This window comes from Photinus pyralis, unplaced genomic scaffold, assembly GCF_008802855.1.
Source record: "Photinus pyralis isolate 1611_PpyrPB1 unplaced genomic scaffold, Ppyr1.3 Ppyr1.4_LG7, whole genome shotgun sequence".
NCBI classification, from domain to species: domain Eukaryota; kingdom Metazoa; phylum Arthropoda; class Insecta; order Coleoptera; family Lampyridae; genus Photinus; species Photinus pyralis.
This window is the reverse complement of record NW_022170738.1, coordinates 39,571,925-39,581,925: the sequence shown is the minus strand read 5'-3', so window position 1 is coordinate 39,581,925 and position 10,001 is coordinate 39,571,925. Positions and strand designations below refer to the sequence as shown.

At 34.5% G+C, this 10,001-nt stretch overlaps 1 protein-coding gene across 1 annotated transcript; it reads left to right on the top strand.

Moving 5' to 3' along the window:
* Positions 1-7,169: 7,169 nt before the first annotated feature.
* LOC116176238 (leucine-rich repeat-containing G-protein coupled receptor 6-like) lies at positions 7,170-8,195 on the top strand. Its single transcript, XM_031494721.1, has one exon. The coding sequence runs from the start codon at positions 7,170-7,172 to the stop codon at positions 8,193-8,195; it is 1,026 nt and encodes a 341-aa protein (XP_031350581.1).
* The last annotated feature ends 1,806 nt before the right edge of the window (positions 8,196-10,001 follow it).

The following is a 10,001-nucleotide window of genomic DNA, read 5'->3' as shown; positions in this document are numbered from 1 at the left end:
CGAGTAGGGCATTGTGCGTCGGTGCACCATCCTGTTGAAGACAACAGTTTCTAACTTTTTGTGTGCCGTACAGCGTTGTATTCGTAATCAAAAATGCTACTCAATACAGTAGGTATTTTTACGGGCCATTTAAAAAAATAAAGTTGAAAATCGGCAAATTTCAGTTTTTCTGATATCTTCGGAAGACATTGGAGTTTTCTGGTTTTCTTTAAAGAGAGATAATAATTCTCTAATTGCGCCATCTTTGGTTTCGGAGATCCCCTGATGGCTGATAGTCATCAAAGAAAGTACGTATTATTGTCCATTCCAGTGGTCCTTCGAGCCGAATAAAAGTGTTTAATTTAATTCTCCCATTTCATTTTCAATAAAATCAAATCTAAAAGTCGTCGTCGATCTTAAAATAAACACAAGTGCGTTTCCAAATACAATTAATGCCACACGATCCCGATTTAATTTGGAAAAATGCGACTTATTGATATCTCCGATCTTTTAAACAAGAAAAACGATTTCTTCTCGTCTTTCCCCAACATAATTGGATTTCTTGCCGACGACGGCGACTTTTTTTTTCTTTCGCGTAATTTTAATTCATATCCGTTCCGCCTCTTAATCCTAAACGTTGCGTAAACACGATATTTTCACATGACCCTAAGCGACACACAAAAAAAGGGTCAAGAAACAGGTAAAACGGTCGGCGTCGTAATTATGCATTCTTGCCATGATATGATGAGCGTAATTTCCATCCCGCCGGCAAAATGCGACATCGCTCGGAAACTAAAACACGAGAAAACTACAAGCGTAGTAGTTATTCATACAATACGTTCCGTACTTGCTGTTTAATTAGATTAAATCTCTTTCATAAACTTTAGCGTTTTCTGATAAAAGTTTTAATTGAGGCTGAGGATTTTAATGAGTTTTTAGCATAATATAAGCATCAAGAGCGAAAAACGCGCCGTGCATGGTAAACGGTCCGACTTTTTGTTGTGGCCAGTACGAATGTTTATCAATAGATGTCGCTTACGCTCTACTTCAACAAAAATTATAAACTAGGATCAGGCTTCAAGTGAACCGAATTTTCCAAACTTTATGAATGCGGTACTTCAGAATAAATGCAAGTTGTTCCTGATCCCCAAGTCGTAATGTTTTTTTTATTATTATTAATTAATTTCATACCGATCGGTTTTTGTTGCCGATCAAAGATCCACTATACAAACTTTAACTTTGTGCCCACATGCGAAAACATAAAAATAAAAGGTTTTATAATTTATTTATTTTAAAAATTGAAGATTTATGATATATTCTTAAAAGGTTTCAATTAAACTTCGAAGATATTGCAAGATTTTGATATGTGAAAAATACTTTTAAAAATGGTAAAAAACTACTATTACGAGCTTTGTGTCCGTTCGGCTGAGGGATGAGATCTCAGCTTTTAAGCAATATCTTTATACTACCAAATTCGTGAAAACTTCGCCATCGTCGTGCGTGAACTTTTCATTTCTTTGCATACATACTCGCATGGTACACCCTGTATAGCATGCAGTATTCACCTATACGTATAATGCTTCATTTTTCGCAAGCAACATGTCATCTGAACGTAAATCATAATCAACCTTAAACAACAAAGGGCCGAAAGTAGAGCCTTGTGGCGCCCCTTTTTAATTACGAACCAAAGTGTACAAAATACATCGAAAAGAGGATCGATAGGTCAACTATAAACATTCATATGCATATTTTATTGGTAGCTTTTCCCTCGCCGAATATGACATCAGGTCTAATGGCGATATCAATAGAAAATTAGATTATGTTTTTGAGAAATGGAAAGCGTAAACGCGCATTTGGTGGTCCCACAGTAATTAATAATGTTACGAGACAAGAAAAAAAGGTCTAAGCCGGAGAGCAATTAAAAAGAAAAATGTTCGTACTTTGCAAATTGATTATTAGAGCAGTTTTAGTTTTGTACACGAAACCGTAATTCAGCCAGTTAAGCTCCATTAAGCGCAATTTAGATGTCCCAGAATTAAATATTTAATCAAAAAATTTTCTCATTTACCATTTACATTATCGAGTCATGGGAAAATCCTCCTCCCTTTCAGTCGTGCGGTACGAGATTGACTTAGTTTCAATACGAACATGCTCTCATTGAGAGAGAAGTGGATTATTATTACCTATTTCAATTTTTGAATGCGAGTGTTGCGCGTCGCATATGAAATGTGGCGGATTTTCAAAGGAAATTGGAAAAAGTGTTAATAAAAGTATTAAAATTTCGAGTGTAAAGCGAGGAAATAGGAACGTGTTGTCGTGTATATTTTTTTGTTCGTTTCTAGTTTTCCAGATGATGTCTATCTATAGCACTTTCATAGGCGACCCGTAACCTAAACATTTATTTTTGGATTATAAAGTTCGAAACGAATGCATTTTTTTGACGGGCGAAAGTCTAAATATAAGGAAATTGTAAACAAATTACCAGATCTGATGGGGCCGAATGCGTCAACGGTACTTTGGCGTTTTATAAACAATTTTTATGTAAATAGAGTAGCTGATAGAAACCTTAAACGAGCATGTTTTCAATTTTATGATGACTCCATTTAGTTTGCAGTCGTAGTGTAATAATTATTTTAGTAGGAGTACATTTACTAAATTTATGGCGCCGCCAAACGCGGGGCTATATCTTTACAACAATTGGCGCCTAACGTGGGGCATATCTTAGCAATAATTGGCGCCCCACATGGGGCTATATTTTAACAACAATCGGTACAGAACGTAAGTGTATGTCATAGCAAAAAGTTTGAGGGAATTTGTTAAAAGGTTGACCATTGGATTTTGATCGTAGTTGCAGTGACTGAATTTTGAACGTCATGAACGATAGAATGTCAGTGTCAGTTTCTCGGACGGTTAGCTAATTGGCCAAGTGTCCAGATGGTCGGTACGGTCAATACAATGACTTCTGTCCTCATAAGATCGACACTGGTATTGCGCCCAATTAAATTGATATCTTCGCACGGAAGCACCCTCGTAATTTCTGACACTCTCGAGCTGGGCTAGTATCGTTCAGCAGGAAATACCCGGAGGAAAGAAAAATAGTGCATTAAACCGCCGAATTAAAATCTGGAATGCAAATACCTCTAAGTTAATGAGAGGCCGTAGAAACCAATTAACACGAATAACGTTGGTAACAATTATCAAATTACGTCGGCTTAACCGTCAGATATCGGACTGATGGACTAACATAACGAGGCGTTAGCAAAAATGGGTTCACTGACCACGTGTAAAAAATTCCCATCACGAGACAAACAAACTCAACTTCGAAATCACAATTGAAGGTCAATCGTCAAAGATAGAACAGCTTCTAATTTAAAAGTTCAATCAACAACGTGCCGAATGAAAAGTTTAACGGAAAAAGAAGGAATGGAATTTTAGGAAAATGCCCTCTCATTTCTGAGTGGTTAAATTCCATCAATAGATGGCGCCATCTATCAAATCGCTTGAAATGTTACGGAGGTTCTTCAACAAGTAGTAAACCGTAAACAATAATAATGTTTCGTAATGGAGAAAATAAATGGTTACATATGTTGGAACGACATATCTCAATGGAGTATTGAAGGAAGATATGGAAGCCCCGAAGCACTTGGAGGATTATAGGAACGGAACCAAGCAAAATCAGTAAGAAAGTGAAAGAAATGCTCCAGTCTTTTTTGGAAGGATCATGGTTTGAAAGATTTCAGAAAGACATCAAGAGATTCGGTCTCACACCATCTAATTATGATCCGTGTGTGTTTTATTTGGGATGAGGGGAAGAGATATTTAGTCGAGATCACGTGGTTACCTCAAAGGACAAGAAACGGATCAAAGAATTCGAGATTTATCGATCCAAAATCCAAATGCTAGAAGCATTTCGTGTAACAATTGAGTTACAAGTGGTTGCCCCCTATTTCAACCCCACTGAATCGGATTCTGCCTGATTCCAAGTCTGAAAATGAACCGCCCGTGTGGAAGCTCGACTGCGGCGGTGAGGGTCCCTGGTTCGAATCCGGGTTTGGGCATGAATATTTTTTAATGTATATCGGGTTAAGTTGGTAGAACAGCCTTGGCTGAAACCCCGCCCACTTAAAAATAGCGGCCCTAATAAATATTCAATATGGCGGTTTTTGAACCACTTTGGTTCTCCGTCTACAATGCTCTCAAAAATGTCCAATTTTTACAGTTTAAGAATCTGGATCCACGTTTTTGGGGTCAAGGAACACAGTGGAGGGTACAACATTGTGACCGGATGTTGAAAACCTCGATTTTTCATATTTAGACCTAAATGACGCCAAAAGTATTGCTTTTGTCATAATGCGAGGAGTGTTATTTATTAAGTCTGTAGACCCAGTAGAAAGTTGTACCTCATGAAAAGTAGGTTCTCAAATTCCAAATCGAGTACTTCAACGTGAAATAACCAAAAAATGAAGCACTTTTCGGGGAAAACTTATGAATACTTTTTTAAAGTGTTTGAAAAAACCTTTCTTTCTGTTTTTAAGAAAAGTTCCTAGCATCAAAACTAAGTGAGTTAAAAAAGTTGGTCCTTTATTTTTGGTAAAAAAAATCGAGGAAATCACCCCCTAATTAGCACCCCAATTGTAATTAAGCGTTACCGCTTTACAGTTTATGTATTGTTTATATGATCTGTAAGTTTGGCCGGTGCAAAGTGCTTATTTTTGAAAAAATGTAGTTTTGAAGTAAAAAAATTTTGAAATTTTTAAATTGCCTTTTTTTTCAAAATAACTTCAAAAATATTAGTGATACGAAAAATTTACAAGAATAAAAAATGTAGCTTTTGCTTTTCTGGACATTTTGCTTTTTTTTTGTTTTTCTGTATAACACAAATTAGTTAAGATGTGGCTGTTCAAAGTTTGCATACACTCGTCATTAGTGACTCATTCGAGCCCTTTCAACTACAATCCTTTCAAAAATAAGGGTTTAAAAAAATTAATTTGAATAATCTCATAGCTTTTAAAAAAACCTACAAAATGCACTGATTTATAATTATAAATCAAAGTCACAATTAGTAATTCTTGATTAAAATTGTACAAACTAAATCGGTATATACACGAGGAGTTATAATTTAAATAATTTGTGTCCGAAATTTTCAACTTTTGAAATGTGTTTTTAAATTTCATGATTGATATTCTAGTATTACCCATACATCAGTGCTATTTATGTATTATTAATCATTTTTCAATACTTTTTACAATTCAAAGCATTATTGTATTATAAATAAAAAATTAACATTCATATGCAAATAAATTTTATTTTTTTTCGATTTGTTATTGAAAATCTATAGAGATCTAGTACGTATATTTCAAACAATAAGGGTTGTTTTTTTAATTGAAATAAAATAAATTCGTAAAATTTTAATTAAAAAAATTACTGTATATATAGTATCAATAAAGAAAAAAAATTACTACTATTCGAATTTCTTCGCAAGGGTTGGTTTTTATATGGGTAGAAATTATGTGGTAAAAAATAAAAATAGCAAAGAAATCTAAATTTAATGTTACTGTCTAATTAAATAAATTGCTTGAATTTACAATTATATGTTTAATAGGGATAGTTTCAACCCCTAAAAAATAAATTAAATAATCCTAAATTGCTTGAATTTACAATTATGTGTTTAATAGGGGTAGTTTTCACCCCTAAAAAATAAAAGGCAACCAACGGCACAAGTCCAATTTTGAAGTGGAGGGTAAGAATAACCTAAATCCAAATTTCCATGCAAATCAGTGGAGTTAAAGTATTCTATGACATTGTTTTAATTATTTTAGAGGTAAGATTTAGGGGTTAAACTGTGATAAAATCTTAAGTTATGTTGTTTAATGTTAATTGATATTTATTCACTCCTTTAAAAGATTATTACTCGTTTTAATTTGCAATTATATTTTTTTTTCTAATAGGGGTAGTTTTTTCCCCTAAAAAATAAAAAGCAACCCTAGGCATCCAAATTTTCATGCGATTCGGTGGAGACGCGGAAAATTACACAGTATCGCCGTATCGCCTAATAGCGGCAAAAAAACCGAATTTGGGAAATAATTCTACAACTTCGTGGAAAAATAACAGAACCTCTTAAGAAATTGAAGTTGGAGTGTTACTGACACTCTTACCAACTTAAAAGTAATCAGAAATATGGTGTAACATCGGTTAATCTGTTAAGAAGTTAAAGTAGGTTATTGCAAAAACAATGGATGTGGGGCACACCATCTTTGTTTTTGAAATAACTGAGTTTTTTTACGAAAATGATGGATAAACTGGTTCTCTTTAAAATCGTGAATAATTTTTTTAGTTTATTATGTGAAATTAAAAAAAAATGTAGTTTTAAAATTTAAGAAGGCACTTACGCCCTCTGGTGGCAATTTTTAAAACTGGAAAATATTTTCCAGCGATTCTTCATGACCGGTTTACCCTCGGGTTTACCCAATAATTTTTTTACCCCTAAGTCATACGACGAACGGTTCCCGAGATATGGCCGAGGAACAGTCTTATTGGGTCACCCGGTACATATATCTGACGTATTGCTGAAAGATTGCAGAAAAAAGTTGATCACGACCCCACCACTTTGTGCAGTAGGTATTTAACATCAGGGAAATGGGAATGTTTTTAGTAGAATTTTCCAATTTCTAAGGACTTTTTGAAGAAATTAAAGTTGGATTTCTTCCTTTCTTTCTAAATTCCGATATTGGTGTAATTCATCATCCTTAAATTTGAAAATCTTGAAACGAGAGCCTCGATCCCCACGTTCTGGATATATCTTGAAACTCTTATCAAGTGTACAGGGTGAGTCAACGATTCCGCAGTGCTAACCCTAAGGAAGGATTTGTCGAAATTATGCATATTTTAAAATATTTGGAATTATACGGGGTTTGATCACAAAGTAGACGGTCAAAAAGTTACATTTTTTGAAATGGGACACATTTTAATTTAATATAGGTACTACTACATAAACTCCAGTGGAATAGCCAAATTGGAGTACAAAAGTCTATACAAATACAATTAAACTATGTACTTAGAAATAAATATTTACTTATAGAATTCGATGTTGGATACCCTTTAACCTTTCGATTTCCCCACTATTAGGAAATCTATATTAAATAGCATATCGTCATTAAGATACGTAGTGTTAGCTTTCCAATCGCTTCGCGATGATCAAATCTTGCTTGTTACTGTGGTTCTTGCTAAAAATTTCGATCCAGTGTGTAGTGCCTAGTTTCAAAAACAACATAATAGAGGTAAATTTTCAAAATCAAACAATAAGTGGTTGTATATCACCGGACACCATTGGATTTGAAGGTACAATTTCCGAAATAGAAGTAAAAAATCAAGATATTCAAGATTTAAATTACGGTGCAGTTCAGAGAATTTCAAGCAAATTTCGTATCGACTTCGTCAGTACCAACATCGATATTATAAGAGCAGGAGCCTTTTTGGATCTTCCCAAAGTTAATGTAATATCTTTCATGAGCAACGAACTTTCCTGGATCAGTGAAAATGCATTTCAAGATTTGCCTTCGTTAAATCTATTGTACCTCAACTATAATAAGATCGCCGATGTGTCGCCGCGTGCCTTTAATAACCTTCCAAACTTACAGACAGTCACTTTTATCGGAAACAATTTGGAAAATTTTGACCAATCGTGGTTTTATAAAACGCCACGTCTTCTATCCTTAAGATTGGAACAGAATCGCTTGCGTAATATTCCACGAAGTGCCTTTATCAACCTACCGTCTATTGGGTACCTATGGATTAATACAAATGAAATAGAGTTCGTCGACAAAGAGGCTTTTAAAGGATTAAGAAATTTGCAACTTTTGGATTTGTCTGAGAACAAATTGAGACGTTTTAACTTTAATTTCTACACCCCTTCGAAATTGATGGATCTTTCCATTAATAATAATAACATAACGTACATATCTGATGAAATGCTGGACATAATACGAACTAAGTTATTGGTACTTGAAGTAACCGATAATCCTTTGCAGTGTGCATGCCTGGATAAAATAATACAGTGGAGTGACGCCTTTAATATAAGTATTCCACAGAGGAAATTGCCAGAGTCCGGCGTCGTTTGTACAGTTCCAAAGACAAAACCAAGCCAGTGTCTTGAAAGAAGTGATGATGATTTCCATAAGGGATTCTGGGTTAGTTTTCCACGTGAACGCACACGATGATTTTGAAGAATTAATTACAATAGCATTGTTATTTGTTAGTTAATATAATAAAATTTACTCAAAGATCTCTTGCTACAACAACCAGGGTTTGTTCTGGTTAAGGGAAAGCTGACTAGTTCCCGATTTTTAAGCTGCCATTCACAGATATTTAAATTACGTATGTTTTAGATAATGTTTTCTTTGCTTAGTGAAAGACGAGGTGAAAGACTATAATTCATACGCTCTCCAGTGCTGAGGCAAAGCAAAGGGGTGTGTCCAAAATAAGGATGTCTGTCTATCATGGGAATCTGCGAAACCATAGAAGATATGACGCTGGTTATCAATAATTTTAAACTTTGCTAATGAAATACTGATCTGCATTACCAAAAATGCGCTTTCATGATGCATATGCTGATTTACAACTTGTTTATTACGAATACAACAATGTACGGCACACAAAACAACCAGGATAGCATAATCCATCAGAAATCATCAACAAATGTGTTCCAACACTTCACTATAAAATAAAGGCAATAAAATAAATAAATAAATAAAATTTTTTTGTATCACGAGAATATAATGTGTCAGGTGTTTCCGGTATTTCCGAGGGGGTAACATGTTCTCAAATTTTGTGACAGTATTGCGACAATCCCTACGATTTCCCTATGATTGCTGCGATTGCGACCACAATCCGGCGATTGCGACGCGATTGTCAGATTTTAGAGGATTGCATTGTGATTGCATATGATTGTGAATGATTGCAGACGATTGTAAATGATTGCAGATGATTGTAGGCGATTGTGGGTGACTAAGAAAGATTTTTGGTAGCTGCTCAAGTTACTAGACACGGACACATATATCTAACCAGGAAACATATTCATTTATTTTAGCCATTAGGTTATTCTTAATTGGTAACATAGGTACTTACACACAAATAAAAATATAAACAAATATGTATTATGGACTATGGTATTCTCTCAAGTAATTTCAAAGTTGGTGTGTGGGTACGAATAACAAACCTCAAAACAAAGTTAAATAGATCCATTTTTTTTTTAAATCTTGAACCTATTCCCTATGTTCAGCTTGTCCTGACTTCTAAGACGAAAAGGACCATTTCCCTGCAAAATAATGGGACCATAAAAAATGTATTTCTTTGCAACTATTTGAATATCTTGCTCTTGCCAAATGTAATCATCAAGATCTCTTTTGAGAAACTTCATTTTATACGTATCACCATCTATAGTCTCTATGATCCTGCCAATATGCCATGTATCATATGCAGCAGCATAGTATTCTTCATTTTTTAAAGACAATTCACAACCTGTTTTTTCTTCTTCTTCAGAAAAACTTTCATTTTCCGTTTCACTTTTTTCTAAATAGCTTCCACTTTCAGAAGTTTCGCTATCGTTTATGCTTGGGGCCGTTTTTGACAGAAGTTTTATAGTTTTGCTCTTTTGTGAAGTTCTATTCGTACTTGGTGCTGCTTTTTTTTGAACAACTCTGCTGAGAACTTCGCATATTTTTGCATCTGAGAGTTCTATCCGAGGATAACTTCCCTTTTTTATCGGAAAACAGCCAGCACAGTGTTGATTTTTTCACCAACAAATTTTTGTTCTTGATTTTTATTTTTAAAAGGCTAGGATCGAGACTAGGGTCTAATGTTTTCGAATTGCGACCAGTGTAGTCTTTGATATCCAGTGAATCGTAGCTGGAAAGCGAATTTAATTCTTCTTCCATATCATTCAACTCTTCAATGGTATCTTCATTGAATACATTATTTTGGCTTGACAAAGCATCTTCTGATTCAGGACATTTGTACTCACAATA

What these genes read in the sequence shown, in the direction of transcription:
- LOC116176238 (XM_031494721.1), top strand. Translation starts at nt 7,170, where the DNA reads ATGATCAAATCTTGCTTGTTACTGTGGTTCTTGCTAAAAATTTCGATC.